Source organism: Sorex fumeus, unplaced genomic scaffold, assembly GCF_029834395.1.
Source record: "Sorex fumeus unplaced genomic scaffold, SorFum_2.1 ptg000072l, whole genome shotgun sequence".
Lineage (NCBI taxonomy): Eukaryota > Metazoa > Chordata > Mammalia > Eulipotyphla > Soricidae > Sorex > Sorex fumeus.
The window spans coordinates 1,155,799-1,172,674 of NW_026606129.1; the positions used below are offsets into that span (position 1 = coordinate 1,155,799).

General features: G+C 48.4%; 2 protein-coding genes across 3 annotated transcripts in view; both read left to right on the top strand.

The window, feature by feature from the left end:
- CDC16 (cell division cycle 16) overlaps positions 1-8,049 on the top strand; it is a 36,313-nt gene extending 28,264 nt beyond the window's left edge. The window contains exons 17-18 of one of the 2 annotated variants that reach the window (XM_056129805.1): positions 2,878-2,968; positions 7,570-8,049. In XM_056129805.1, the coding sequence (XP_055985780.1) occupies positions 2,878-2,968; positions 7,570-7,829 (351 nt within the window). In that variant the 3' untranslated portion in view covers positions 7,830-8,049. The remainder of the gene's footprint in view (positions 1-2,877; positions 2,969-7,569) is intronic. The other variant, XM_056129806.1, reaches the window with a different exon arrangement.
- The window catches only part of UPF3A (UPF3A regulator of nonsense mediated mRNA decay), a 116,783-nt gene that overhangs the window by 84,074 nt on the left and 15,833 nt on the right, over positions 1-16,876 (top strand). The window contains 3 exon segments of the mRNA XM_056129818.1: positions 13,381-13,596; positions 14,498-14,604; positions 15,517-15,623. Of these exon segments, the coding sequence (XP_055985793.1) occupies positions 13,393-13,596; positions 14,498-14,604; positions 15,517-15,623 (418 nt within the window). The 5' untranslated portion in view covers positions 13,381-13,392.

Below are 16,876 nucleotides of genomic sequence, written 5' to 3' on the forward strand. Positions count from 1 at the left end.
AGGAGTAAGGCACTGCTGGATCTGGGCACTGCCGGATGTAGCCCCCAAACCAAAACAAGGCATTTCATCTTAAGAAATGCTGTCACTTTTAAAAATGTTAGTTATAGAATCATAAATGCTGTGATTTTAAAAAATGTTAGTCATAGAATGAGCTTCGCGGCCGCGTGACACATAAGATACTTCCTACCCATTTTCCATAATTACCACACCATGTTTGATGGGGTTCAGACAGTAGGCAACAAATCAGATACACACACACACACACACACATATACATACATACATATATATACACACATATACACATATATATACATCTTATATACATATATACATCATATATACACATCTTATTATCTAGTTCTTACTCTGGAGAACCTGGCAGGCTACCGAGAGTATCCTGCTCACACGGCAGAGTCTGGCAAACTCCCCATGGCATATTCAATATGCCAAAAACCAGTAACAATGATGGCACTTTCTGATATCTCAGGGCTAACAAATTTTGTGCTTGGGTTTCAGTTATACAATGATCAAGTGCCCATCCCTCCACCTGTACCTCATGGTGTTTCACTAATAAAAAAAGAAAAAAAAAATCTCAGGGCTAGGACGGAGACGTTACTGGTGCCTGCTCGAGGAAATCGATGAACAACAGGATGACAGTGATTATATCTATATCTATATCTATATCTATATCTATATATGTCTCTCGCAGAGCCTGGCAGGCTACCGAGAGTATCCCGCTCACACGGGCAGAGCCTGGCAAGCTCTCTGTGGCGTATTCGGTATGCCAAAACCAGTAACTATTACAGGTCTCATTTCCCTGACCCTGAAAGAGCCTCCAGTCGTTGGAAAAGAGTACGGAGAGGCTGCTAAAACCTCAGGGCTGGGATGAATAGAGATGTTACTGTTGCCCGTTCGAGTAAATCAGTGAATGACGGGATGACGGTGATACAGTGAAGTTCCATTAAGAGTACACCAGCTCAGATGGGAAAGTAACATAGGAGGCAACTAAACTCAACAGATAAAAGCAATAACACAGAAGGATCAACTCGCAGCAGCTTAAGAAATTCCTAGACAAGGACTTAACACTCTGATCAGAAATAAAAATTGTGTAAAATTCATTTTTAGACTTCTTAATTTCCATCATGCGGGCTGGAGCAATAGCACAGTGGGTAGGGTGTTCGCCTTGTTCGAGGCCAACCCGGGCTCTATTCCTCCGTCCCTCTTGGAGAGCCCGGCAAGCTATCGAGGGTCTCCCGCCCTCACAGCAAAGCCTGGCAAACTACCTGTGACGTATTAATATGCCAAAAACAGTAACAACAAGTCTCACGATGGAGAGTTACTGGGCCCACTCTAGCAAATCGATGAACAAAGGGAGGACAGTGCTGTAGAATCAGTAAAGTAGTGGTATTTCATAAAAGATAAAAAAAAAAAACCTGGCTAGAGAAATGGCTTAAGGGGCTGGAGCACATCCCTTGTATGCAAGAGCACAGGGTTGCTGGGCACTGGCCCTTGAAGAACAGGCCTAAATCGGGGGTACCAGGAGGATTAAGGAAAGAAGGGCTGGAGGGATAGTACAGCGGGTAGGGCATCTTCCTTGCATGCAACTGACCCAAGTTCAATCCCCAGCATGCCGTATGGTCCCCTGAGCTCACCGGACGTGATCCCTGAGCACAGAGCGAGGAGTAAGATCTGAGCACTGCCGCTAATGCCCAAAGACAAGAACTTGGGTTCAGCTCACAGACTGGGATCCCAGACTGTCCTCCATGTACTTAGAACCAGTACTCATCAGAAGGAATAATATTCTTTGGTCACATGCCTAACTCTCTTAATCTATTCATTCTATAAGCCCTCCCGTTGTTCATCGATTTGCTCGAGCGGGCCCGGTAACGTCTCCATTGGAGACTTTGTTGTTACTGTGTCTGGCATATCGAATACGTCCCGGGGAGCTTGCCAGGCTCTGCCGTGCGGGCGAGATACTCTCGGTAGCTTGCCGGGCTCTCCGAGAGGGGCGGAGGAATCGAACTCGGGTCGGCCACGTTGGCTGCGTGCAAGGCAAACGCCCTACTGCTGTGCTATCACCCCTCGAGCATTCATTCTATACTTTTATACAACTGAGGGCCTTACTGTATCGGGATTAGCATCTTTGTGATGAACTTTCTTAGGGGGAGATTCTCCGGGGAGAGGGAGCGGAGATAGGGCAGTTGCAGGACCCCACCGGGGCAGCGTTCCGTCTCGGAAAGCCACCACTTGGTGTTTTAAAGGTCCCATCTAGCACCCGTCCACTGTTTCCTTTACCTAGTCCCCAACACAGGGTTTGATCTCTGGAACCTCATGGCCCCTGAACATCATGGGAGGGAATCCTGGCCACTGCTTGGTATGGCACCAAACAAAGATATAAAATAAGAAAATGCAGTATTTCAAAGTTAAATTTGTGATTGATTCATTACTGATTTTCAAGACTTGGCCAATTTTCAGTTGAGGTGAAGTTCTGTTAAGTACATATTTTTATCTGTGTTGCTTTCAAAGGTGTGTGTTTGAACATTGTATAATTTGCCACTATTAATGTGTTCTTTTTTTTATGCAGAAGCCTAGAGAACTCTATATGAAGAGAGAGTTTTAGAATTGTTTGGTAGGGAGATTTTATTTTTTGGTATGTGTGGTACTGGAGATGAAAGTCAGGGCCTCACGCGTGCAATGCCTGCACTTTGCCACTTCATCCAAATCTCCATCCCCCAGAGGGCGATTTTGGACATGAAAAATTGAAGCATGTCGCAGCGTCCGTGGAATCTTCTGAACTAAACTCTGAGAATCTCCTGAAACAGCAAAAGAGAAATACATGGTCATGTAATAACCACGCTGAATCTTTTCTGGCAGGCACTTGGTCTTAGGAGAGATGACACATTTTCTGTTACAATGCTTGGTCATTGCATTGAAATGTACATTGGTGATTCTGAAGCTTACATTGGTAAGATATAATTACTTTTATAGTTAGCATGTTCTGTATTTTGGTTGTTCTTTATTTAGGTTTCCGTTTTCTGTTTTTCTTTCCTTTGGTTTTTGAGCCAAATCTGACTATGCTCAGGACTTCACTTCTGGCTTTGAATTCAGAGATCACTCCTGGCGATGCAGTGGGGACAGTGGGCAGTGCCGGGGACGGAACTCGGGTGGGCCGGATGCCAGATAAGCTCCTTACTGGTGTCCTATTTCTCTGGCCCCTCCGTTTGTGTTTCACAGAGCCTTATGTAACTTTCTGAGTCATCCCTAATATTCCTGTTTTATTTGTTTTTGGGTCACAGCTGGTGCTCTCTGGCACCTGGGCACCATATGGGATGCTGGGGATTGACCCAAGTTGGCTGCGTGCAAAGCAAGCTCCTTACCGGCTGTGTTATCTCTCTGGCCCCTCCTTAGACCTATTTAGTATAAGAGAACTTGATCTGTTTTGTGGGAAGAATGCTGCGGGGTTCACTTTTAATTCATTTGAAGTTGAGTACTTGCAATTGGGGGGAGGACATTCATATCGGAAAGTGGACACTGTGAAGAGATCCTTGTTAAAACAGGTTATTCCTGAAGCCAATCATCAATAACTCTGTAACTTCAGGGTCAGTAAATTTTTAAGGGAAAAAAAAATTGAGCACTTGATATGTTCAAAATGCTACTGGAGAAGAATCTAGTTGCACTGTGGAAAGAAAGTTCAGAGACCATTTTTTAATAAACAGAAGAAAGTGCTCTGACTTTGAATCTCATTTATTTTTAAATTATGTCATTGTTGCGGGTAGTTCTTGCAAGTGGTGCTCAGAAGTCCAGGGGGTCCTTTCCTCAGTTCTCCACTGGATTGGCAATTCAAGGCTGGGACAGGCTCTGTGGTACCAGGGATTTCTCAGATTGTCCTAGACTTCGCTTTTTTTTTTCTTTTTGGGTCACACCCAACAATGCTCAGGGGTCACTCCTGGCTCTGCACTCAGGAATTACTCCTGGCGGTGCTTGGAGGACCATATGGGATGCCGGGGATTGTACCCAGGTCGGCCACGTGCAAGGCAAACGCCCTACCCGCTGTGCTATCGCTCCGGCCCCCGAGACTTGGCATTTTTAAGTGCAGGCTAGGCCCTCGTATTTCCACATTTCAGCTTGCATTTGTAGTACAATGATATATGAAACTTTAGCTGTTTTAACGATAAGTCGTGGTATAACTTTGAATTTTTTATTTGCTGTACTTGGGCACTTGAATCACTACAGAATTTGTAAGGTAAAGAGGATTTGGTTAAGATTAAATCTTGAGATCTGGATATTGGAACAGGTATAAATTCTTGAATAGGATGGGTGTAAAACCATAGGAAAGGGGCTGGGGGATAGAACAATGGTTAGAATGCACCCAGGCCCATCTCCAGGGTGACCTGAATTTTCCACCTTTCCCCCATGGGCAAAATAAGGGGCTGGAGAGAGAATACAGCAAGTGGGGCACTTGCCTTGCCTGAGGCCGACCCTGGGTTCGATCCCCAGCATCACCTATGCTGCCCTGAGCACCTCTAGGAGTAGTTTCTGAGTGCAGAGCCAGAAAAAGTCAAAAGTCGTAAGAACTTTTTACTCATTTTTTACTTTTATTTTTACTTTAGAAAAGAGGATATCCAGACATCTAAAAGGCAAATGGGGGTACGTGACCTCACTCCTTGTGAGGGAACAGCTAAAAGTTTTCAGTACAGGTCATACATACCTCTTGTGGATGATCAGATGGAGCAGCTGAGGCTTGTCGGTGTCAGTGGTTGTTGGTGGAGTTTTGTAAAGAGGAACAACCTCTTTAAATGACATTGACATTTACTAGGGTTAAATAGCCTGGATGAGTCAATTTCCTGTGGTTGCCTAAGACACCAGTCCAGCCAACAAAGACATCTTAATTCTGCATACACCAGAAATGTAGTCCACACTTCTGTGGTACAGCTGGAACCTTGTTTGCTCAAATCTGTGGCTCCTGTTAGCAGGTGTTTGCCTGTGCTCTTGGTCCAGGTGACCTCGCAAGGACCGTGCACGGGCCTGAGCCTCAGCTACACTGCCAGGCCTCCCCATCTTTCTTCATAGCAGGGTGGTCTCAGCGTGTTACAGGTCAAGAACCATAGCTTGGAGATTTCCAAACTGCTGGCGGTTACACAGAATCAACTTGGAAGGGGCTTTCGTGGGCGTGCGTGCTGGGAGGTATGATTCGCTGGGATGTTTCCAGAGTGACCCAGCCCTGCTAATCTTGTGATGGAGCAGTTTTAATGCCAAGCCAACCAGAAACAAGTGCATCACTTAACCAGATTCCACACAAAAGACTGTGCGGAGCATACTTACTTAACAGTAGCATTTAACTTTAAATGACCAGATGTCAGCCAATAGGAGTATGGAAAAAAAACTTGAGCTATACAGTCAAATTCCATGCAACTGATAAAACTACTGAGTTGTGCAGAAACAGATGAATCTCACTTTTGAAAAGAAGCTATATTTACTAATCCATTTACGAGACTAACAGGGCGCTGGCGAGATAGTACAGTGGGTAGGTCCCTTGCTTTCATGTGGCCAATCCAGGTTTGATCCCCAGCATTCCAGATGATCCCTGGAAACTGTCCAAGAGTGATTCCCTAGTGCAGAACCAGGACTGAGCTCTGAACTGTGTGTGGCCTATGAACAAAGCAAAAAGAAGAAGAAGAAAAGAAAAGGTGCGGGAGAGCAAGGACTGATTAAGGCATTTTCCTTGCATGTCCAGTCTGGGTCAGTCCCCAGCACTACATATGGATTCCCCCAAAGCACCTCCAGAGGTCACAACCCCGGTCATGGTCTGTGTACTAGGTCTCAAAAAAAATGTAGCTTTGTAATGTTGGTGGGGAAAAAATGCTAGCTGACGCTGAATGAAACATCCAGCGTTTCAGAACTGCTGCTACTATATGATTAGGCCTAAACTCAACAGTTTGCAAAAGACTATTGACAAGGTTAGGTGAGAACTCGATCTTCTGAGCAAGGAACATGCTCCTTAGCGATGCCACGTATAGCCTCCAAGACCACAAAACCAAAGCAAAAAAGAAAACAGGCTTGAACTGTAGATTGAATGACCACATCCTGAGGTCAGGGAGTTTGAATCTCAAATCTCAGTCCTGTGACTTTGGGTCTGAGATCTGAGCCTGTTGTTATTGATCATGGTAGTGCTGTGAGACTCATGAAAAATTCCCATAAAGCTAAGTACAGATTGAAGATAAGAGACATATTTGAGCTTTACAAAGGGAATCATCTTTCAGATTAGATTGCCACGTGTATCATCGTTCGATGTGATTGTGATATTCAGAAGGCTTACCTGTCAAAATACCTATTACTGAATGCTGTTAGTCTGAACTGTATAAAATTCTTTGTTTGGTGCTGGAGCTGTAGTACAGCGGGTAAGTTGCTTGCCTTGCATGTGGTCTACTCAGCTTCGATCCCTGGCACCCTGTATGGTCCCCCAAGACCACCAGGAGTGATCCCTGAGCAGAGCCAGGAGTAAACCCTGAGAGCACCCCTGGTTATGGCCCGGAACCAAGAGCAAAAATACAAGTCTTTTTGTAATGTCAGAGAAGTTGAGCTTCCTACATGTTTTGAAAGTCTCTCTTTCCTGTTACTAAGATGTTGATGTCTTCAATGTATTTCATTGGTTTTCATGGGATTACAGTCAGCATATTTTATTCACAAGTTCTTCAGGGTTCACATCCAGATGCACCAGTCATAGATACATCTAGAGTGGTGGCCTGTGCACATTTTGTCTTTATTTCCTAAGCAGCAAAGCGTAACAACTATTTAACTAGCATTCAGCCCTTTTTCTTTTTTTTCAACTTTAGCAGCATGCCATTTACAATTGATGGTGGGAGGGTTTCGCGCATAAGACATTCAAACACCACACCAGAGTGCCAGCTTCCCTCCACCCCTGTCCCGCCCCTGTCCTGCCCCCCGACAGTTACATGCTTCCTATGAGAGCTATTCGCTATATATGCAACTATGAGATGATTTAAAATATACGGGAGGACATGTTTAGATCACATGTAAACACCATGCCATTTTGGTAAGAATAAGCATCCATGATCTGTGATTCTGGACCCAGTTCTCCACAGATACCAAGGGATGCCTGTGTGTCAGGTCCAGCAGCTGCCCACAAGCTCCCTGGTACTTGTAAGGTTTTGGGAGGGGGCTGGTTGGAAGCAATCCTGCCAGAGCATGTGCTCCTGAGCTTCCCGACAGCTTCTCCTGAGAGGCAGCACTTAGAAAGGAGTAGTTTTAGCAGGAAGCATATTGCTCTGGGGGGTGGTCGTAGGGGCGGGCGGGACGGTGGAGGGGGCGCTCGGGCACTCCATTGTGCTGTTTGAATGTCTTATGCATGAAACCCTGCATAAAAACCTGTCTAAATGGCGTGTTGCCTAAGGTTAAAAAGAAAAATGTAACCGACAGTCCTGAGTTCTCTTCTGTCCTTTAAGTGCCATTGAGTGACTTACGTGATGCAGCGGTGTTGTAAGGATGGAAATGAAGTGGCAGTTAAATGATGGAATTTCTTATTCTGACTGTGGTGTTTCTTTTTAGGAGCAGACATTAAAGACAAATTAAAATGTTATGACTTTGATGTACATACAATGAAGACACTAAAAAACATTATTTCACCTCCGTGGGATTTCAGGGAATTTGAAGTAGAAAAACAGACTGCAGAAGAAACGGGGCTTGCACCACTGGACACCTCAAGGAAAACTCCAGATCCCAGACCTACCTTAGAAGAAACCTTCGAAATCGAAATGAACGAAAGTGACATGATGCTAGAGACCTCCCTGTCAGACCACAGTCCATGATTCCAGATGGGTTCTGGTTCCCTTTGCCCCAGGGTAGGCCAGCGTTTCCTCAGACCCTTGTCTTGCCTCAACTGCCTGATTCTTACCATGAACCCAGACCACACGTCGGCACTTAGGGATGAGGACCGGCCTTAAGAGACTGCACCACACACCTTTCCAAGGGGTATTTTCTCGTATTACAGAATAGTTCTCTATAGTGGAATAAAGAAGGTAGACCATCTATTTCGTTTTTCCTTTTTCAGAAAACTCGGGGTGGATTTTTAAATCTTTGGCAAAGCTGAGCAGCGAACTTCTATGTATCCATCACCCAGGGTCTCCCATTGTCACCGTCTGTCATTACCATCAAACCCTTTGTCATAGCCGAGTAGCCCACGTTGGCTTACTATTAGGAACCAGACCTCAGATTTTATCTGAATATCACCGTTTTCCCGCTACTGGCCTCCTCTTCCCCACAGACCATCCAGAGGCCACAGGACTTGGTGATGGTTTCTTGGCTTCTCTTTACTCTCACATGACCTACTGATTGGATATTTTGTCAGCTCTCTCCACTGAGGAGTGCATCAGTAAGATTCTTTGATAGATGGGAGGTGTGAGACCTAGAATCCTATCCTTTATCCCCAGTCTTAAAAACAATATCAACTAAAGTTCTGAATTACTGAGGTAGGTGTTAATTTAATGTGGAAACACTGAAATACTAGAGGGAAGATATACAGATAGTTTGAGAGGTCTTTAAAAAATGCTCAGGAAAGGCTGCAGAGACAGTATCGTGGGTAATCTCTGGCACCCCATATGGTACCCTGCGCTCTCCAGGAGGGATTCCTGAGTGCAGAGGTCAGGAGCAAGTCCTGAACACTGCTGGGTGTGGCCCCAAAACAAAAACAGATCAAAATACATGCTCTGTATTGAAAGACTGCAGACACTTCCTTTCAAGTAGTGAACCCTGATTCCCTTCTGCTCTCAATGTGTCTTAAAAGATTTTTCCTGGTAACCAGATTTTCTTCATCACTGATAAGACCATCAGAACTTTTGATCAGCACAGTTGATTAGATTTAAGGTCATTTGTAGTTTAAAAGACAGTCCAGGGCATCACGTGCAGCTCCTCTTTTGCTGAGATATATGTCCCTTTTGGGGGGCAGGTAGGGTGGAAAGAGGATAATTGGATTTTGGGGCAATCCTGGGGTGCCTGGGAATTAGCCCGTACTAATTCTGTGTTCAGAAGTGACTCCTCCTAGGTTTGATTCCCAGCATCCCATGTGGTCCCAAGCACTGCCAGGAGTAATTCCTGAGTGCAGAGTAAGGAGTAACCCCTGTGTATCGCCAGGTGTGACCCAAAAACAAAACAAAAAAAAGAAATGCCTCCTGATGGTGCTGGGGATCAAACTGGGGTCTGCCATATGCAAGGTGATTCCTTATCCCTGGTACTTTCTGTCCAGCTCTTTGTGTTTTTTAAAACGTACTATAATATTTGGTTTACGCTGCTATTGATAATAGTGCTTTCTCATGTACATAATTCCAGTACCACATACAACAGTGTACAGTGCACCTGTCTCTCCTCCTCCAGGGTATCCCCCGCCCCCAACTCAATTGTGTGGGTCATACAAAATTACTTTTTGACTTTTGGGGGGTTTGGGGCATACCGGGCAGTACTCAGGGCCTACTCTTGTCTTTGTGTCAGGGGTCCGAATGTAGTGTCAGGAATTAAACCGGAATCTGTTACATGCAGAACAGGTGTCTTAACCCCTCTACTCTCTCTACAGTCCATTAAAATTACTTTTGAGTTCTAAATAAGAGGTTGTTTGTAGGGTATAAATGACAAAGGACGTTAACATAATTAACATAGGAGATAATTATGACATGCAGTTAACAGAAAGTTATACAAGTTACAGAACAATAAAGGTGTTCCCATGTAGAAAAATAAGACTAGAGAAAAAGGAATAGATGAATAGATGTCAACAGTGATCTCTGTTGAGGTGCTGAGGTTTTTATTAGTTTATACTGTTTTCTTTTGTACTGGTCTGTTCTAGAAACACTTGACAGTTGACATACATTGCCCCTGTTTTTGACCTTACCCAGAAGTGCTGCGTAGCTGCCCCCAGCAAAGTGCCTAGGGCCTGCTACCAGGGGTGCTCCAGGTACCAGGCCTTGCCTGGGATTGAGCCAGGACTCCCACTTGCAAAGCTCAACCCTTTGAGCGGTCTCCTTCACCTTTTCTTTTGTGATTATAAGTGAAGGAGGGCTGTATTAGAATGGACTCATTCCTGTATCTAGATCTCTGAGATAATTGAGCTGCAATTTCATGTAACAAGTCTGGAGGTTTAGTGCTACTCTTCTCCTTTCTCCACTCCAGTGACACTTTTTATCTTTAAACGTTTAATCTGGGATTTATTATAAAATGAGATGATGCATACTTCATGATGCCTTTAAAAGAAGAAATTTGTCTCATGAAGCCGAAGATAAGTGGGTGAAAAACATAACCCAATACCAGACTATTACTTGCACCAGACTTCTCTCATGCAAGGTGTCTTAATCCTTGATTTTTCCTTCACACTTGACTGATTTCATCAGTATTTTACACAGAATTCGGTAGCAAATAATCTCTTCTTGGGGTTTGTTGTTGTTGCTTATTTTATTTTTGGGGCCATACCCAGTGGTGTTCAGGGGTTATTCCTGGCTCTGTGCTGAGGAATTGCTCTTGGTGGTGCTCAGCGACCACGAGATGCTGGAGATCAAACCTAGGTTGGCCCTGTGCAAGGCAAGGTCCCTACCTGCTGTACTGCCTCTCTGGCCCAACATTTCTTGAAATAAAAAATCTGTGGGTCAGCTTTTGCTTTTTTGGGTCACACCCGGCGATGCACAGTAGCACTCCTGGTTCATGCATTCAGAAATCACTCCTGGTGGTGCTCGGGGGACCATATGGGATGCTGGGAATCGACCCACTGTGCTATTGCTCCAGCCCCGAAAGAGATCATTCTTTATGTGCGTCTTTTGTTCTGACTTCACTCAGTATGACATCCTCAAGTTCCATCCATGTTGAAGCAAACTGCATGACTGTTCTTTTTCAGAGCTGCATAGTACTTGTGTGTGTGTGTGTGTGTGTGTGTGTGTGTGTGTGTGTGTGTGTGTGTGAGAGAGAGAGAGAGAGAGAGTTCTTGATTCCACTCATTCATTAACTGGACATTTGTGTTGTTTCCATATTTTGGCTATTTTTGTTTTGTTTTGGGGGCACACTGGTATTGCTCAAGCATTACTCCAGGCTCTGCACACAGGAATCACTGTCAATGGTGCTCAGGGACCACACGGGATGCCGGGGATTGAAATCAGGTCAGTCGTATTCAAGGCAACTGCCCTTCCCGCTCTACTATCTCTCCGACCCCAACTATTGTATTAAGTACAGTGATGAACAGAGGGTTTCAGACATCCTTTTGAATGAATGTTTTTATGTTTTGGGAATAGCCAATTGCTGTATCCTATGAGAATTCTATTCCTATTTCTGTAGTGTTTTTTTTTTAGAGAAATTAAAATTGAAAGAGACATTAAAGAAAATTTAAATCAAATTAAAAAGAAATTCTTAAATTTCTGTAACGTTTTCCATAGCGGGATGACATTCCCACCAACAGTGGATGAGGATTCCTTTCTCACTACAAACCTAGCATACTATTTCTCACAGGCCTGAAATGGTATCTCATTTTTTGTTTGCATTTCCCTAATTGAGTGATGATGAGTACTTACTTGTTCATGTGCCTGTTGGCCATCTGTACGTTTTCGTCTGTTTATCTTCTCCATTTACGGAATTTTTTTGTTGGTGAATTTAGTACCTTAAGACTTTGGATATCAATCCTTTACCAGTAGTACTGTTTGCAGATATTTTGTCCCATTCAGTAGGGTGTCATTTTATTAGAACTTTGAGTTTTTTTTCCACTGTGCTATGCTTTTTTATTTTTTTTTGCTTTTTGGGTCACACCTGGCAATGCACAGGGCTTATTCCTGGCTCTGCGCTCAGGAATTGAACCCGGGCCGCCCGCGTGCAAGGCAAACGCCCTACCTGCTGTGCTATTGCTCCAGTCCCTGTGCTATGCTTTTTAATTTGAGATAATCCCATTTGTTTTTTTGTTGTCTTTGCTACTGTGGTCATCTCTGAAGATTCTTTTGAGGTCCATTTCCTGGAGCATTCTGCTTAGGTTGGTTTTATGGATTCTATTCTGATCCTGAATCTTTAATTCACTTTCACTTTTGTGCAAGGTGTGAGGTATAGTTCTGATTTTCCCAACATTTGTTAGATTTTCTTTGCTTCACTTTAACATATTTAGCTTGTCATAGATTAGCTAACTCTAGATCGGGGGGCTTCGTTCAGGACTCTCCATTCTGCTCCATTGGTCTGTAGGTCTGGCTTTGTTCTAGTACCGTGCAGTTTTCATTGTTTACAGCTTTGTACAAAGGACTGCAATACCTCCCGTTTTCTTTTGTTTTCTTGGGATTTCTTTGGCTATTTGGGGAGTTTTATGGTTCCATACAAATTTTATTAGTTTGTTCCATGTCTCTGAAAAAAGTCACTGAGTTTTCCAACTCCTTGTTTTTTTAAACAGACCTTCAAAGCTGAGGGCTCCTAGTGGTGCTGGGGTCCCAGATAATCAGTGTAAGGGAATCCATCTCTGGGCCTCCCACATGCCCGGCATATACTCCCTACCACTTTCTTAAGCTACCTCTCTGGCCTCTGTCCGTATCAGTATTTCTATTTTGTTGAGACAGAGAAGAAACGACCTATAACATGCACAATTCTATCATAAAATAGATGCCTCCAAATGAATACTGAACATTGAACACCGCGCCTGGCCCTTTGTGGAGCTTCAGAAAAGTCTTGGACCTGCATTCTGGGTACTTCCCTAGCGTTTCTGTGGGAGGCTGGGCCGAAGAAGCTGCAGCCAGACACTGTAGTGCTCGGTGCACTCCCTGGGGCCAAGAGAAAACTGCTCAGGAGTCTGATTCTCGGAAGAGGCAAACGGAATCAGACCCGGATCCATCACCATGACCACATCCAGTGACTCCCTTAGTGTCGATGCGTTCTAGCTTGTGTGCGCGGAGTTCTGGAAAGGAGGTGCCGTGGGTACAAGGGCCAGGTGGCCAACGTGGTTCTTTTCAGCGCTGAGGACGTGCAGCGGGGGGCCTGCGCTCCTGCCCAGCACCACGGAACCGCCCCGCGCGCTGCCAGGTCCGGCCACCAAACAAGCGAGGGGGGAGACGGCACCTGGAGGTGACCCCACCGGAAGCAGAAAGTGCCGGACACAAGGGGAGCCCCACGCGGTCGGCTGCTCCGCTCTCCAGGAAGAGCCCGAGGCCACGGGCACCGGACCGCTTCGGGCTCTGCTCCCACTGCGGCGGGTCGGGCGCTTCTTGGCCAGGCCCAGCGGGGGTCCCGGAAGTCACTGACTCCCCCGACGCTGGCCCGGCGCCGCCCGACTCTTGGGGGACGGGCCGGAGCGCGGCGGGGCGGGGCGGGGCGGGGCGCGGGCGAGCGCGGCGGGCGGCGCGGGTCTCGCGAGGCTTGGCGCGCGGGGGCGAGAGCGGGATGCGCCCGGAGAAGGCAGGCCCCGGGGGCGCCGGGGCGGCGGCGGCGCGGGGCGCGGGCGGCAGGGAGAAGCCGTCGTCCGTCGAGGTGCAGTTCCGCTGGGAGTCGCCCCCACGGCAGGCCGAGGGGCCTCGGGCCTCGTCCTCCGGCGGCGGGGGCGGCGCGGGCGACCCTCGCGAGGAAAAGAGGCCGGTCCTGAGCAAGGTGGGGGCGGGCCCCTGCCGGAGGGCGGGGCAGACGGTGACGCGGCGGCCCTCGCCGGAGGGGCACTGGCGGCGGGGCGGAGCCGAGGGGCGGGGTCTGGCGCAGGGGGCGGGGAGATGGGCGGGGCCTGAGCGCAACTATCGGGAGGGGGCGGAGTTAGGGGCGGGGCTCTGCCGAGGGGCGGGGCGGGCGGTGACCGGGCAGCCCTCGCCGGAAGGGGGACCGGTGGCGGGGAGGTGGCGGGGCCCGGCGCAGGGGCGGAGCCAGGGGCGGGAGCGGGGCTGAGTGGAGGGCTCGGAGGCGCGGGGCCTGAGGGGCGGAGTTGGAGGCGGGGCGTTGCTGAGGGGCGGTGTTAATAGCGGGGTTGGAGGCGGGGCGGTGCCTAGGGGTGGGGTTCTGTGGAGGTTGCGGAGGCGGGGCGGGGTGAGTGGAGGGGCGGGGGCGAGGCTGATGGGAGGGTGCGGAGGCCTGAGGGGCGGGGCGGGGCGCACCTGTGGGGAGGGGCGGGGCGAGGGGGCGGGGCTCTGCCGAGGGGCGGGGCGGGCGGTGACCGGGCAGTCCTCGCCGGAAGGGGGACTAGTGGCGGGGCGGGGCCAGGGGCTGGCCGTGGGCGCAGCTATAGGGAGGGGCGGGGCCTGGGGGCGGGGTTAGAGGCGGGGCGTTGCTGGAGGGCGGGGCGAGTCGAGGGCGGGGCGAGGCTGATTGGAGGGCGCGGAGGCCTGGGGGCGGGGCGGGGCGGGGCCGGGGCGGGTGGCGCCGTCCCGCGCGTCGCTGGCTCCGGGGCTGGAGGCGGCGCAGTCCCGAGCCCGCGGGGGTCCCGCGGGGCCCCCGTCGGGGGCGGGGAGGGCCGGGTGCCCGCTCCCCGGCCCGTGCAGCCGAGCCGCCGTGCCCGTGCCCGCAGGTGGTGATCCGGCGCCTCCCGCCGGGCCTCACCAAGGAGCAGCTGGAGGAGCAGCTGCGCCCGCTGCCCGCGCACGACTACTTCGAGTTCCGCGCCGCCGACCTCAGGTGCGAGCCCGCGGGGTCTGGCGCCCGCCAGCCGCCCCTCCCGGTGCGCGTGCTCCCTGCGGGCGCCGGCGGGGGTCCTGGGTGGGCCGCGCGCGGCGTCGGTGGGGGAGGAGCGGCGCCCCCGCCCGGCCGGCTCCGCCGCTCCCCTGGCGCGCGTGACGGGTCCGCCCCTGCGTTCCTGCCGTCCGGGGCGGCGGGCGACCCTCGTCCTCCGGAAACGCCGAGCGAGCCACGTCGGTTGGGGAAAGTGTCCGGGACGCGGTGGTGTCGCGGGCGACAGGTCCGAGTCGGGAGAGCGAAGAGACGGAGCAAAGAGGATTTCCTGGCGACTGAAGGTCGAGGAGAGCGACCCGGGGGGACTCGGGGGACCCGCCTCGGCCCGCGCCCCCTGTGCGGCCGGGGCCGGGCCGGACGCCGAGACTGCGCCGGAGACGCCCTCGGGAGCGCCTCCTTCCTCGAACTGGCCCTGCATCGCCGAGTTTCTTCAGACACTTTCGTGTTTGTGGTTCTTGTTTGGGGCTTTGGCGCCACGCCCAGCCGCGCTCCCCAGGGTTTTTATCTGAGGGTGCGGGGGAGCCCTGTGGGTGCCAGGGGCCCGGCGGGGTCCGCTGCTGCAGGGCAAGCCCCGGGCGCCTTTCCTCCTGGCCCCGACTTTGCAGAGCAGAGGAAGGAACCTGGGAGCTCCCCGTGTCGCCAGAAGACCGGCAGGGTTTTGCCCTCGCCCTCCCTCCCTCCCTCCCTCCCACACCCCCAAAGACTAACCAGATCCTTGTCATTAGCCGATAGATGATCACATAGCATTAAAAACTTTGTCTGAAATAGTTTGTTGTCTCCAGAAACTCTTTAGAGAAGAGAAGCAACATCAAAGGGGGCTTGATCCGTCCTTAACGTTTTTCACGGTTTTTGTTTCAGTCTTCATCCTCATCTCTACTCAAGGGCATACATTAATTTCAGAAATCCCGATGACATCCTTCTTTTTAGAGATCGTTTTGATGGATATATCTTCATTGACAGTAAAGGTTGGCTCACTGATTTTTTTAAACTAGTATAATCCCTAATGACGTTTTTGAAATTCTGCTGGAGTGTTTCTGAGTTTTAACTAAGAATTCCTCAGATACTAGTCTAAAATAAGTTCACACAGTTTTATTACGTTACTGTGATTGCATGCCTCTGTTAAAATTTAAAAGTATAAACCACAATATTCGACTTACTCTGCTTAATAGTGACAACCTATTACATATTATCAGAGAGTAAAAAAAAGTTCAAGTTTTGTGGACAAAAAAACCTTTTCTTATATCCCCAAGTTAAGTTTTGATGGAAATCTTACTACGGTAAAATGCATAACAGGTGTCTGTCTTAGTCCTTTGCAAGTGTGCAGTTTGATGATGTTAAGTACATTCCCCTTGTCCAGTGTCCAGAACTTTTCTTCTTCTTACAGAGCTGAAATACGGTATGATTTCCTTGAACCCTAGCAACCAGTGTTCTGCTTTTGATTTTCTATAAATGGGATGACCCTAGATACCTCATTCAAGTAATTTACACAGTGCTTATCTTTTTGTGACTACCTTATTTCACTGATCTTAATGCCCTCATGTTATAATTTATGTCAGAATTCCTTTCTCTTTTATTCTTTTTTGGGGTTTTGGCCATCCCTGGTGATATTCAGGGCTTAACTTCTTTTTTTTTGTTTGGTGTTATCTCAGAAATCATTGCCAAATTCGGTGTCATAAAACTTTTCCTATTTTTTCAAAAGATTTATACTTCTAGATTTCATGTTTAGGTCTTGAACTTATTTTGAGTTAATCTTTATTTAACTCTAATAAATGTGAGAAGTAAGAGTCCAGTTCAATTCTTTTTTTTTTTTTGCACGTGACATCCATTTTTTCAGCATCATTTGTTGAAGAGACTTTTACCCGTAGTACAGTCTTGGCACCCTTATCAAAAGCTATTGGGTTTCTGCCACGTTATTTTGAATACTGTAGCTTTGTAGCAAGTTTTGAAGTTGAGAGGTATGTCAGCTGCTATTAGTAGGTTTTGGGGCCATATCCAGTGGTGCTCAGGGAGTACTCCCTGCTTAGTGCTTTGGGGTCACTCCTGGTGGTGCATGGGAGGCCATCTAATGCCATCCAGGGTTCCAGCATTAAAGCATGTACTCCAGACCTTTGCCCTATTTTCCTGGCCTTTCATTGCCTTTTACTAAGTCTCTACCATGCACCAGGCACTGCGGATAAGACCTTGAGTCAGCCATTGTCCTTGTTTATTCAAGATCCTT